At 50.7% G+C, this 13,950-nt stretch overlaps 1 protein-coding gene across 1 annotated transcript in view; it reads right to left on the bottom strand.

Annotated features, from left to right (window-relative positions):
* The window catches only part of NOC2L (NOC2 like nucleolar associated transcriptional repressor), a 54,712-nt gene that overhangs the window by 16,817 nt on the left and 23,945 nt on the right, over positions 1-13,950 (bottom strand). The window contains exons 13-17 of the mRNA XM_032231892.1: positions 9,589-9,702; positions 7,566-7,667; positions 4,908-5,051; positions 3,758-3,871; positions 1,084-1,222 (exon numbers count right to left, since the gene is read on the bottom strand). Coding sequence (XP_032087783.1) covers positions 1,084-1,222; positions 3,758-3,871; positions 4,908-5,051; positions 7,566-7,667; positions 9,589-9,702 — 613 coding nt within the window. The remainder of the gene's footprint in view (positions 1-1,083; positions 1,223-3,757; positions 3,872-4,907; positions 5,052-7,565; positions 7,668-9,588; positions 9,703-13,950) is intronic.

Genomic DNA, 13,950 nt, shown 5'->3' with positions numbered 1-13,950 from the left:
ACGAGATTAGCAGTTGACTAAGACAATGTCTCCGGCCGATAGCTGGTTGACTTTTGAGGCTACTTATGTCCCTAAAAGTGATCACTTAATTCGGTTATTATTCTTTTCTTAATCGGTTTCTTGCCGTGAACTTACCACCGTTTATTTACAGTGGGTGTCAGTGATAACAATAACAATGATTTGTATTCTTTAGCGTTAACAGCAGGGAACCCAGATGACTGAATAAATGAGTCTGTGAATAAAAATCTCAGCCATGCTATCAACTCAAGAAGATCTCGAATCCAATTTTTCTTGGTCGACTTTGTAAAATTGTGCTTTTAAAAGGAACTTTTCCTCGGGCTTAAAACTAATTTCTCTCACGAGGCAGATATGCACATCCCTGAGCTGCGTTTTTAAAAAAAGGAGTATTTTTTTTCCTGGGAAACTGTTTTGAAATGGAAAGGATGGGAGAATAGAGAAATGAGCAGAAAACCTCCAAGGTCCCTTCCAACTCTGTTAAAAGCATTTCCTCCGCTTTTAAATCATTTAAAACTAGCTGATAACCTGGTGTTGCCCAGATATTTATTTATAGGGGGGAAATGTCTGGACCAAACGTAATTTTCTAATGTTAGATTTCTCCCCTCACCAGAGGAAGGTCCCTTGTGGAGTACTGTGAAGCTGTTACCATGGCAACTCCACTGCGCATACAGTAGAAGCCATTTTACAGTAGTACAGTCGAAGCCATTTAAGGCACAACAGGCTGTATCGTAACAGAACACACGGGGGATTTTAGGGGGTGTCTTACCCCTACAATATTTGTTTCCAGAAAGTAAATCATCTGTGTACCAAGTTCGGTTGAAAGTGCTCGAGTCATTCCAGAGTTATGCTGGAGAGAAAAAAAACACACACACACACACACACACACACACACACAGACAGTTGTGGACTTCAACTCCCAGAATTCATGGTTGGTTGGGGAATTCTGGGAGTTGAAGTCCACAGGTCTCCAAACCTGGTACGCTTCCGTTTTAGCTCGAAGCTAGGAAGTTGGTGAAGTTGGGTGCAATTTGTGATACTTTCTTGCGCCATACACTTCCCTCCTACCTTTACGTGAGAAGACATCCGAGGTCTCGTCTTCCGAACTGCTGTCCATTTCAAAGAGGTCCTTAAATTCCCTCTTATCCTCCTCTTTCTTTTCGTTCGGCTTCTTGCGTTTGATTTCAGGGAAATTCATGTCCTCCATCTGCAGCCCGACAACGAAGGAAAGACAGAATAAAAAAGATATTAAAAAGTAAACACCCTCAACCTCTTTCCTCTTGTCTCGAATTGGCCCCAATGCGGGAGCAGCTAGGTTGTTATCCCAAGCATGTTTTAAAATCCCACAAAATTACATATACAAGGATTGGAGAGAAAGGAATAGGGTGATGTCCAAATCAGAAGTGGCATTCAGCTGGTTCGGGTCGGTTCGCCCGAACCGGCAGTAGAAATGGCGGGTGGCCCTGCCTGCTTGCCCTGGCTCTATGCCGTCCTATTTAGGCACATTTTCAAGCCACGTCCAAGCCACCCGCGCGATCAAAACGCATGCATGGAAGGCCAAGTGCATGCGTGGACCGGGCATGCACGAATGAATCCAGCGCCGGCCCGTGCGCTCACATTTGCAAACTGGTAGGAAAAGTCAGTGAATACCGCAAGCTCAGCTTTTCCGGAGCGCGATCCCTTCACGTGCGCGACAGGGCCGTTCATCGGCCGTGCATGCGCACTAGAACCCAGAAGTTTGGCTTTTCCGGAAAGCAGCCCTGAGGAGCGCGCAAGTGCACAGTCGCAACATTTCCACGTGACCTTTTCGGCACTCGGTGCAGAAAAGGTTCACCATCGCGGCCTTATACCATATTCTCACTTCCCAAATACAGTCTTACCGTATTTTTGGAGTTATAGACGGACCTTCTTCCCTCAAAAAAAAGAGGCTGAAAATCTGGGTGCATCTTATACACTGAATACTGCATTTTTTTGCTTCTTGAAACCCCGCCCCCTTCACCAAAATGGCCGTGCATAGCCTTTAGGCGGCTTCCAGATTGCTCCTGGGGGCTGGGGAGGGTAGAAATGAGCGAAAAACTGGCTGTTTTTTGCTCAACCCCTCCCCATCCCCAGTCACACTCTATAAGCTTCCTAATGCCCCCCTTTTTTTTTGACAAAAATGGGCATGTTTTCACAAAAAAGGGGCGTTTTTTGCTCGTTTTTGCCCGCCCCTCCACAAACACTCTACAAACCTCCAAAGGGGTATTCATGCCCTTTTTTGAAAAAAAAAAAAAAAAGCAGGCCCATTTTCATGAAAAACAGGCCATTTTGGGGAGATTTGCAAAGTGCAGAAACATTTTAATTTGCCTCTTCAAAACCTTGGTGCGTCTTATACGCTGAAAAATATGGAAAATATTGAAAGTGGGGAGGGGGGGAATATCCTAGAGAGAAATCTTGAATTTTAACTATGGGAGGATTGTAAAAATGCCAAGATTGTCTTTCATTTTCTAATCCTTTCCATGCCCGTGCAGCCTTCACAGAAGAATGCAGAAAATCCCTCTTTTCGGAGTTTCCGGCTCGCTTCCGAGCAAGATCTCTGAATTATATATAGCCCAGGGATCTGCAAACCACGGCTCCGGAGCCGCATGTGGCTCTTTCATCCCTCTGCTGCAGCTCCCTGTCGCTCAAAATATGTGTCCCAACTGCCAATGAGCGATTCCCGCCAGCAGGCGATTTATTGAGGTTTCCAACCCATCTTTTTTTGTTGTTTTTGTTTTTCCGGAGTTTTTTGTTGCATGCAGAAATAAAAATTTGTTTTCTCTGTAGTTCATTGATTTCATAAATGCAACACACTATAGTTTTTTTTACACATAGCATAAAGGTAAAAATAATAATAATAGATGCAGCGCTATCTTCCTTTTAGATGTCAAACGGGGTTTTGTGGCTCCTGGGGTTTTCTTTTTTGTGGGAGACGGGTCCAAATGGCTCTTTGGTGTTTAAGGTTGCTGACCCCTGATATAATGTATTTTTTGAAGTATAAGACACACCCTTCCCCCCCCAAAGAGGATGAAAATCTGGGTGTGTCTTATACACTGAATATAGCATTTTTGGCCTCCCAAACCCTGCCCCCTTTGCAAAAATGGACGTGCATAGACTTTGGGAGGCTTCCAGAGTGCTCCTGGGGGGCTGGGGAGGGAAAAAATGAGCGAAAAATGGGCCGGTTTTTGCCCATTTTTGCCACTCTCCCCCTCCCAGTCCCCAGGAGCACTCTATAAGCTTCCTAATGGCCTTTTTCGGACAAAAAATGGGTACGTTTTCACGAAATATGGGGCTTTTTTCTCATTTTTGCCCCCCCCCCACCAGTCCCCTGGAGCACTCTACAAGCCTCCCAAAGGATATGCAATCCCTTTTTTTGGGAAAAAAAAATAAAACCAAAACAGGTCCATTTTCACGAGGTCTGCAGAGTGCAAAAACTTTTTTAAAAAATTTGCCTCTTCAAAATCTTGGTGCGTCTTATACTCCAAAAAATAAGGTAGCTAAATGAAACTTTGGGGGATCTCAAAATAGGGAGGACAATACTCCTTTTGATTGCCATCACTGTGTGGCCCAACCTGCCATGAGAGAAGGCCGGGTTTAGTTGTGATTAAAACCCTGACAAAGTCAATTAAGCAGAAAGTAGCATTCGCATCAATTGGTCACCCGCTGTGCTCCTTTCCTGCCAGGATCTCAAGGTGGCTTAAATTGGAAGGATTTGGCTTCCTACCCGTTCTTTGCCAGTAATTTCAAGCTGGATTTCCTTCTCCCTCAGCTTCTTCCAAGTCACGTAGTACGTCCTTAGCGGAGTTCCTTCGGCTTTCACATTTTTTTCCCATCGCTCCTGTCAAAAACAACGACCGGAGACGTAGTAAGGAGGACATCAGCCAAGCATTTCTTATAACATTCATAAAACCACCCGCATTTTCCCCGCTTCTGGTGCAAAGTCGGGAGGGGGGGGAGGGGGAGGGTTGTTGACTCTCCAGATGTTCTTATTCCAGTTCTGAAGATTGAAGTCAAATTGCAAAAACCAAGCCGTGTTCAAAACGGAAAAAGGGACCAATTTGCACAAGAGGCAAGAGGCCGACTCTGTAAACGGCTTAGAGAGGGCTGTAAAGCACTGCGAAGCAGTATATAAATCTAAGCGCCATTGTTATCCTTCCTTCCCTCCCAGTGGTGAGAATGCAGTATTGCAGGCTGACTTTGCTGACTGCTAGGAGTTCGATCCTAACCGGCTCAAGGTTGAATCAACCTTTCATGCTTCTGAGGTCGGTAAAATGAGGACCCAGATTGTTGGGGGGGCAACAGGCTAACGCTGTAAACCGCTTAGAGGGGACTGTAAAAGCACCGTGAAGCGGTATATAAGTATAAATGTAATTTATTTGTTAAGAAATCAAGAATGAAATGGCTTTGGTATAAAGCAGGGCTCTTTCAGCTCTCTGCTGCAGCTCCCTGTCGCCGGTCAGGTCCACAATTGATAGGGTTTCGGTTAGGACAGGTAGAGGAAAAAGGGATGCCGCGCTAGGAGGAGACTCTATGGTGGGGGAACCGGACTTCGGGTCAGCAGAGGAAAAAAGGATGTCATGCTAGGAGGAGACTCTATGATGTGGGGGGAACCGGACTTCCAGTCAGCAGAGGAAAAAAGGATGCTGCACTAGGAGGAGACTCTATGGTGGGGGAACCGGACTTCCGGTCGGCTTCAGAATTGAAGGTGGAGGGGGGGGGGGCCTTCCGGTTAGGACCTTTGTGGCTTTTTGAGTGTTTAAGGCCGCCGACCCTTGGTATAAAGCTTTCTTTTTCGATGCGTGAAATGAAAACAGGTGTTTCTCTTGGATGGGAAACCTTCCCAGCCGAACAAAAGGGGAAAAGAGGTGACTCACCACCGCCTCCCGATCGGAGACGCCGAAGGAGGCTTTCTGGCGCTTGGCCGTGATGAACGCGGAGTTCTCCTGCACTTTTTCCAAGAGCTGGCGGACGGTTTTGCAATAGTTGGCAATCTTGCAATCCTTCAGAAAGGATTTCAGCTGGAGAGGAGGAGGAGGATGGATGAGGACCGGAAAGAAACAAGACAACAACAAAAAAATTCCATGAATGGCTCTTGGTTTTTTTTTTTTTTTTTTTTTAAAGTCTGACTTGCATAGTTTTCTAATATTTAGATCCGGCTGGCAAACATGCAAAAAATCAGAATGGGTGGGAGGCAGCCTCCTCCAAGCCTTGGCTCCAATTTAAAGATGGAATATATGTATATATATTTAAGGTCTTTGCCAAGTAGGGGGGGAAAAACCAGCAGGAAGAGAAGGAAAACAGCCTCTAGAGTCACAAGTGGTTGACGGGGAGTTTTGGCTAAACCACTGGCCGCAATGGAGGCGGGAAGGCCTGGCCGACCGAGAGAGATCTTCCTGCGGCCCTTGATGACCTCTGACTTTTAAAGCCAGCAACAGCTGTTCCTGACAATCAAAGATCCCGTTTTATATCTTAGCCTAACCCAGGAGTCAGCAATCTGTGGCTCTGGAGCCACATGCGGCTCTTTTAGCCCTCTGCTGCGGCTCCCTGTCGCTACTTGGCTCCACAATCGATAGGGCTTTTGGTCAGGAGAGGTAGAGGAAAAAGGACGCTACCTATGGTGGGGGAACCAGACTTCCGGTCAGCTTCAGAATTGAAGGGTTTGTCCGTTGGGTTGTTTTTCATCCTCTGGATCCTTCAGGGAAGCCTCCGGAAATCCCCTGAAGGCTCCAGAGGCCTTAAACCGGCCCTGCGAGCAAACCGGAAGTCCGTTCCTGATTTCGAGAGCGAAAAATGGCTTTGAAAAAGGCTGAACTCAGCTGGGCAGCTGACAGGGCAACGCCTCGTGTGCCCTGGCAAATGTATCCGTGTGCCACCTGTGGCACGCGTGTCATGGGTTCACCACCCCGGGTATAGATGGTTGGAGGAAAGAAATAAAGATTAATGAAAGAATCCAGCAAAGTTAAAAGCTATAAGTTAAGGAGGACTGGCATATACACACATATCCAAGAGAAATAAAGTTTATCAGAAGTAAACAGCCAATATATTAAGATAGCTAGGTAAAGGATAATGAAATAAGAGGGTTAAAAATTGTGAAACTTAAGTAAAACATATTAGGAGGGGAAATCAGCATAGGGAGAATTGCACCCATTTGAAACTGCTACAAGAACTTCCAATGTGTTTGTGCAAATGTAGTCGACGTTTTCTGCATTTGTATGTTGGAAAATAAAACATTTAAAATACAAATAAAATAAATAAAAGAGGGGAAGGCGCAAGAGCAGAAGGGATCCTCCTTCAAAGAACCCCAGGAGAAGGGAGCTGGTCCCTTTTATATAAAAAACCAACAACTCAGGCCTCCTCTCGCACAGATGCACAAGCACAACCTCCGACAGACAAGGGAACATTCATGCTGGGCGCTCTCGGCATGAAGCCCGCGGCCTGGCACAGCCAGAGGAGGGAAAACCCAGCTGCCAGCCCCCTTCCTGCGTTAATAATCCAGATCTAGCGGTGGAAGGGGAGGGGAAGAGAGACCGGGCTCTCCCAGCTGACACAATTAAGCGGGTTGCCTCCCGGCAGCGAGAACCTTGGGAAGGGCTGGGTCCTGGATCACAGCCCCTTGCTGACCTCCTCTCTGGGGGTGGTCCATCACTAGCCAGACCGGGGAGCGGGGGGCGGGGGGGGCGGGGAGAGCCCACCCAGAGGCTAGGAAAGCAGGCGGGGCTGAACCAAGGGAGGGGTGGCGCCCAGAGACACACACACACACCCCGATTGTGAAGAAAATAACATTTGCAATAGGGTAGAAATCAGAGAGCCTTCAAATTCCCTAGCATTGCAAGGGCCCAAAACTGTGTGTGTGTGTCCGTGTGTCAGGCGTACATGAGTGAGCGGTGTGTGTCGTACACACACGCGATGACAAAAAGGTTAGCCGTCACTGGCTGGGGGGGGGGGGGGGGGTGCAAGCGTGTTTTTCTATCCCCTTTTCGATTATTTAGCTAAACTCGGCCCCTATTGTGCAGAAGGGCCCTGATGTAGGGTAAGGAGATGCCTGCAAGCCAATGACCAGGTTTTGAGAGCATCAAGGATTCCTCAATTACAGAGATGACAGATTGATAAGATGAGCCGGAAGGGACCTTGGAGGCCATCTAGTCTAATCGCCCTGCCCAAGCAGGACATCTACACCAGTGATGGCGAACCTTTTTCGGCTCCCATGCCAAAAGCGGCGGGGGGGGGGAGCACAGAGGGGGGTGTGCACGGCTTTCTAGGAGCCTGGGGAGGGCCAAAACAGCCTCCCCCCCCACCCGGATGCCTCAGGAGCTTCCCTGAAGGCTTCGGAAGGCAAAAAACGCACCTACGGGGAATGGTGACTTCTGGTTTGTCCGTAGGGCCGATTTTTAACCTCCGGAGCCTCCCGGACAAACCGGAAGTCACTGCTGCTTTAGGCTGTCAAACCGGGGAGAAAAACCTGAGGATGCTTGGCAAAAAGAGAAAAAAGAAAGAAAATTCCTGCTTATTTTAGCCACACAAACTCCATTTACCTGAAGGACAGCCGGCAAAGCCAGTTCTGGGAATCCAATGGTGTGAGACTGGCTGTGGAGATATTCTAAAGTCAGGTCATACAGCTGTTCCAGGAGGCCATCCTGGGAAGGGAAGGGAAGAGAAGAAGAAAAATATATTAAAATTTGAAAAGGCCAACTTTCCACCTAAGGACAGGTGCAACTATAACCGTGATGGCAAACCTGTGGCATGCAGAGCCCTCTCTGTGGGCACGTGTGCCAGCCAGCTGGTCTTTGCGGGCACCGGGTGCTGAAGAACGGCATGAAAACGGCCCAAAAACTGCTTGAAAATGCCCCGAAAACAGCCCAAAAAACTGCCAGTTGCAGCTGTCATGAACCGTGATCCCCTTTTGCAAACTTTTCATGAGCAAAGCCAGGGGGGGGGCTCCAGATCCACTTAATAACCGTGTCACTAGCTGAAACAACTGTAGTGATTCACTTAGTGACGGTGGCAGGAAAGGTTGTAGAGTGAGGCAAAGCTCACTTAACAACTGCCTTGTTGAGCCACAGAACTTTGGGCCTAACTGTAGTCGTAAAGTTCAGGGCTACCTGTACTGTTTTGCGAAAAGAAGTGATGCAATATTACTTCCCTTAAAAACAGGAGCCCCCAATCTTAGCAACTTTTAAGACTTGCGGACTTCAACTCCCAGAATTCCTCAGCCGGCTGCTTTAACGTAGCCAAAACATTGATTAAAGTTTTCAACATTAATGCTGAAAAACATTGATTTAAACTCAATTTTGCAGTTCTGTTCTGTGATATTTTCGTGTCACCGCTGCACATGTGTGGGGGGGTCGAGGCGCATGCGCTGCCCCCTCTCCTGCGACCCATTTTTGCTCCTAGGAGGCTGCAGGGAGGCCTACTAGGCCCAAAACGGGGGACCGAGGGGGGGGGGGTGTAGCGCGGCTTCCCCGCTGCCTATTTTTGCTCCTAGGAGGCTGCAAGGAGGCCTACTAGGCCCATAATGGGGGACCGAGGGGGGGGGTAGTGCAGCGCGGCTTCCCCGCTGCCCATTTTTGCTCCTAGGAGGCTGCGGGAGGCCTACTAGGCCCAAAACGGGGGACCGAGGGGGGTGAAGTGCAGCTTCCCTTCTGCCCCTTTTTGCTCCTAGGAGGCTGCAGGGAGGCCTACTAGGCCCAAAACAGGGGACCGAGGCGGGGTAGTGCAGCACGGCTTCCCCGCTGCCCATTTTTGCTCCTAGGAGGCTGTGGGAGGCCTACTAGGCCCAAAACAGGGGACCGAGGGGGGTGAAGCGCAGCTTCCCTTCTGCCCCTTTTTGCTCCTAGGAGGCTGCGGGAGGCCTACTAGGCCCAAAACGGGGGACCGAGGGATGTTCAGCGCAGCTTCCCGCTGCCTATTTTTGCTCCTAGGAGGCTGCGGGGAGACCTACTAGGCCCAAAATGGGGGACTGAGGGGGGGGGTGCAATGCGGCTTCCCCGCTGCCCATTTTTGCTCCTAGGAGGCTGCGGGGAGGCCTACTAGGCCCAAAATTGGGGGCTGGGGGGTCACCACAGCCTCCCTGCAGCCCGTTTTTGCTCTCAGCAGACTGCAGGGAGGCCTACTAGGCCCAAAACTGAGGATGGGTGTCTCTACAGTGTGGCCTCCCTGCAGCCCGTTTTTGCTCCCAGGAAGCTGCAGTGAGGCCTACTAGGCCCAAAACGGGGTGGGGGTGGGGGGCAGGGGGGGGGTCATACACGCTTGTCTGGGGGGCAGGGGAGTGCTGGGTTGTCACATGCACATGCGCAGGAGGGGCGGGTCAATCACAGGTGCATTGCATTATGGGTATGGTTGCATGGTCGCACAGGCGCTTTCGGCACGCAACGACAAAAAAAAAAGCTATCACTGCTGTAGTTGCATCTTTCCTTAGGTGGCAGGTTGGCTTTCAAAAGTCCCGAGGAATCCTGGGAGTTGAAGTCCCCCAGCCTTAAAAGTTGCCAAGTTTGGGCAGCCCCTGCCTTCTTCATCTATAAAAAAAAAAGCTGCCCACTTTGCCATCCCGCGGCTTACCCGGAAGGCCTTCTCCTGCAGGTTGGCGTTGGAGAGCTTCAAGATGACGGCAAAGTTAATAGGCTTGGCACTCATTCGCCCCGGTTTCTTGTTGAAATCGACCTGTTGGAAAATCTGCGGAGAGACGAAAAGCCAAAAGTCAGCCGAGCCCCCATGGAACAGAAGGTGTGGGAAGATAACAGCGAGCAAAATTTGGGATTTTGGCAAGGCCAGGCTGGCTGTCTTAAACGGCCCCACTTTGACTGCCTCCAGCCTGCAGAAGTGAATTTGATATACCATATTTTTCAGAGTATAAGACGCACCTATTTTCCTCAAAAAAGAGGCTGAAAATCTGGGTGCGACTTATACACCGAATACAGCATATTTTTGCCTGCCGGAGCCCCACACCCTTCACCAAAATGGCCGTGCATAGCCTTTAGGAGGCTTTCAAGTGCTCCTGGGGGTTGGGGAGGGCAGAAATGAGCAAAAAATGGGCTGGTTTTTGCCCCCCCCCCCCCGGAACATTCTTGCATCCTTTTTAGAGGGTCGTTGAGGCCCCTTGGATGTTTCTCTGTGTCCTCAGTCACCTCAGTGGTGCAAATGGTGGGTAAATCGAGGATCCAGATTGTTGGGGGCAAGAGGCTATTGCTATTTTTCCTTCCTTCCTTCCCTCTCTCCCGCCCTCCAGTTAGAATACAGTATTGCAGGCTGACTCTGCCCACTGCCAGCAGTTCGATCCTGACCGAGTGGCTCAAGGTCCACTCAGCCTTCTGTCCTTCCGAGGTGGGTAAATCGAGGATCCAGATTGTTGGGGGCAAGAGGCTATTGCTATTTTTCCTTCCTTCCCTCCCTCCAGTTAGAATAGGGTATTGCAGGCTGACTCTGCCCACTGCCAGCAGTTCGATCCTGACCGAGTGGCTCCAGGTTGACTCAGTCTTCTGTCCTTCCGAGGTGGGTAAAACGAGGACCCAGATTGTTGGGGGGCAAGAGGCTATTGCTATTTTCCCTTCTTTCCTTCCCTCTCTCCCTCCCTCCAGTTAGAATACGGTATTGCAGGCTGACTCTGCCCACTGCCAGCAGTTCGATCCTGACCGAGTGGCTCCAGGTTGACTCAGTCTTCTGTCCTTCCGAGGTGGGTAAAACGAGGACCCAGATTGTTGGGGGGCAAGAGGCTATTGCTATTTTCCCTTCCTTCCTTCCCTCTCTCCCTCCCTCCAGTTAGAATACGGTATTGCAGGCTGACTCTGCCCACTGCCAGCAGTTCGATCCTGACCGAATGGCTCAAGGTCCACTCAGTCTTCTGTCCTTCCGAGGTGGGTAAAACAAGGACCCAGATTGTTGGGGGGGGGGGCAAGAGGCTGATTGTAAACTGGTATATAAGTCTAAGAGCTCTTTCTATTGCTCTTAATACTTCTCCATGGCCCCCGCCCCAAATTCTAATCCAAAGGCCAGTTCTGCCCCCCCCCAACAGCAGCACAAGGCTGTTCCCCCCACCACCACCACCATCGAGATATTAAAAATAAAAAGGCGAACGATCATTATATCCCCCACTCCATTGGGCAAACGTGCTTTCCTGCCCCTTCTTCGTCTCTCTCTCTCTCTCTCTCTCTCTCTTCACGCAGCTCAGTCTTTGCCAGAGTGCAGAGCGGCGATGCCGTGGGGAGGCGGCGGTGGGGGGGAGGAAGGGGGTTGAGGCGCCCGCTCCAGTGTGCCAAGAGAAGCATAAACTGTCAAGGCACATCACCGATTTCCTGCTCATTTCCAGTGACAGCAGCTCGGGGAATATCGGCACTCCGAGGGACCTCACAGGACGCCCGAGCTGTCATCGTGCCGGTGACAAAGCGAGGAGGGGGGGGGCGGGGAGGAAGCCAAGCGGGAGGGAATTACAGAGAAGGGAGGGGTTGCCTTTCAGTTGCTCTGGATGAGAAGAACCGCCGAAGGTTTTTGCAAATTCGGAATAAGGGGAAATCCATGACATGAGAGCAGCCTTCCAATATTTGAGGGCCTGCCACAAGGAAGAGGAGGGGGGGGGGTGTTCCGCCTATTTTCCAAAGCACCCGAAGGCAGAAGAAGCAAAAGATGGAAACTAACCAAGGAGAGAAGCGACCTGGAACTAAGGAGAAGCAGACTCCTGGTCCCGACAAAAACCCCTTTTATTAACTAACTCTGGATTCTGCTTATTCGCATCCAGCAAAGTCTTTCGAGGGAGGATTTACGGTCACAGACCTTATCTGGCTTGGAGAGCTGCCAGGCTGATATCTGCAGAACTTGGCAAGGAGTCTCAGAGAGTCACGAACCAATGAAGCGAACTAATGGTCTCCTGCAAACTCCACTCCCCTTTTGCTCCTCTTTTATTCCCTCTGGGAGGGGCCATTCACTGTCCACCTGTGGCCTTACTCCCAAGTCAACCCCTGTCCTTTAGCTGCTCCCTTTGTCTGGCAACTCACATTGGGAACAGGCTCCAGCTGTTCTTCTGCCTCACTGATGTCTAACTCCGAAGGTAGCTGATAACTGTCAGACGGCCCTGGCCCCCTCTCTGTCTCTGACACAGAGCCCTCATCAGAGCCTTCCCCAGACTCCAGGTTCCTCCCTAACCACTTCACTGTCCGAATCTGCTTCCAGCTCCCCGGTCACTGGTGAGTTACAGCAGAAACTTCCTGATAATGGAGACAATTAACCAGTGGAACAACTTGCCACCATCACTGGAGGGGGGGAGGGGTTTAAGAAGAGACTGGAGAGCCGTTTGTCTGGAATGGAACAGTGTTTCCTGCTTGAGCAAGGGGTTGGACTAGAAGACCTCCAAGGTCCCTTCCAACTCTATTATTCGGTGGATTTGAATGCGGAGAAAACTCCCATCTGATAGCAGATCCTTGGCTGCATCTATGCAAAAGGAGGCAGCATGATAATAGCAGACCTAAGGAGGGGTCTTGAGGCAGGGTGAGGGTCTCTTTTGGGGTTTTTTAGAAGTCGGGGGAGGGGCAATCACTTTCCATCCCTCCCCCTCTCTCTCCCTGAGGCTGTTTTACAGGAGCGGGGTGGGAGGCTGAGAGTTAAAGCTTTACTTTCCTATTTTCACCTTGATTCGGGGGCGGGGGGAGAAGGAAGAGGGGCGGGCAAAATGGATTAAGGTTTTGCAAGATTTGGGAAGAATTTTATGTAGAAAGAAGGAAGAAATTTTCCAGGAAAGCAGGCGACACTGAATTAAATGCACACACACACACACCCCCCAATTTGGATGCTTGCATTAAGGAATGCAAAAGAAAAAAGAGGGATTTTCCTCTTTTGCAGCAACTCAGGTTGTGCGTTTGTGTGTGCACCCTTGGTGTTTCTTCCCAAAGGCGGTCCAAGCTCAGCCAGCCACATTTCCTTCCCGCTCCCACCTAGGAGAGTGGGGGCAGGCGCTGCCCCCCACCCCCAACATCGGATGTGACGGAGGGCAGAGAGGCCAACCAGCGCAAACCGCAAACCGCCGGAACGTTGGCCTCGAGGGGAAGGCTGCTTTCTGCACACAAAGACCCACACAAGCAGAGAGAGGGAAGCAGGGGTGGTGTGAAACACACCACACCCTCAGCAGAGAGGGAGGGGGGGGGGCAGCTGTGCAGAAGCCACAAGGAGTCCCGGGCACACAGGAAGCGAAAAGGATGTGGTCAACAAACACACATTTGCGGCAACATTTGAAGGGGGGGGGCGGAAAAACCCACAACGGACTCCCCCCCCCCCACTTCCTGGCAATTAGCAATGAAGCAAGGCGGCTTGGTTAAGTCCCCCAGAAAACACCAATACACACACACACACCCTCCCAACGATTGCACCATCTGCCACAGAGAGAGAGAGCGAGGGAAGGACAGAGAGGAAGGAAGGGATAGAGAGAGGGAGAGACAGAGAGAGGGAGGGACAGAGGGAGGGAGGGACAAAGAGGGAGGGAGAGGGAGGGAAGGAGAGACAGAGAGAGGGGTGGAGGGAGGGGGAGAGAGTGGAAGGGGGAGAGTGGGAGGGGGAGAGAGGGGGGAGAGGGAGGGAGGGGGAGAGCGGTGGGAGACAAATAGAGAGAGGGAGGAAGAGAGGGAGGGAGAGACAGAGAGGGAGGGAGGGGGGGAGGGAGGGATGGAGGGGGGAGAGAGAATGGGAGGGAGATAGAGAGGGAGGGGCAGAGAGAATGGGAGGGAGATAGAGAGGGAGGGGGAGAGAGGGAGGGAAGGAGAGGAGGAATGGAGGGAGGGACAGAGAATGAGGTAGAGAGAGACAGAGAGAGGGAGGGAGAGAGTGAGTGAGACGCAGAGAGGGAGAGAGAGGGAGGGAGAGAAAGGGGGGATGGAGAGTGACAGAGAGAGGAGGGAGAGACAGACAGAGAGAGGGAGAGACAGAGAGAGGGGGAGGGAGAGA

The sequence above is a fragment of the Thamnophis elegans genome, chromosome 15, assembly GCF_009769535.1.
Source record: "Thamnophis elegans isolate rThaEle1 chromosome 15, rThaEle1.pri, whole genome shotgun sequence".
NCBI classification, from domain to species: Eukaryota; Metazoa; Chordata; class Lepidosauria; order Squamata; family Colubridae; genus Thamnophis; species Thamnophis elegans.
The sequence above is the reverse complement of the archived record's forward strand: the minus strand, read 5'-3'. Positions and strand labels throughout refer to the sequence as shown.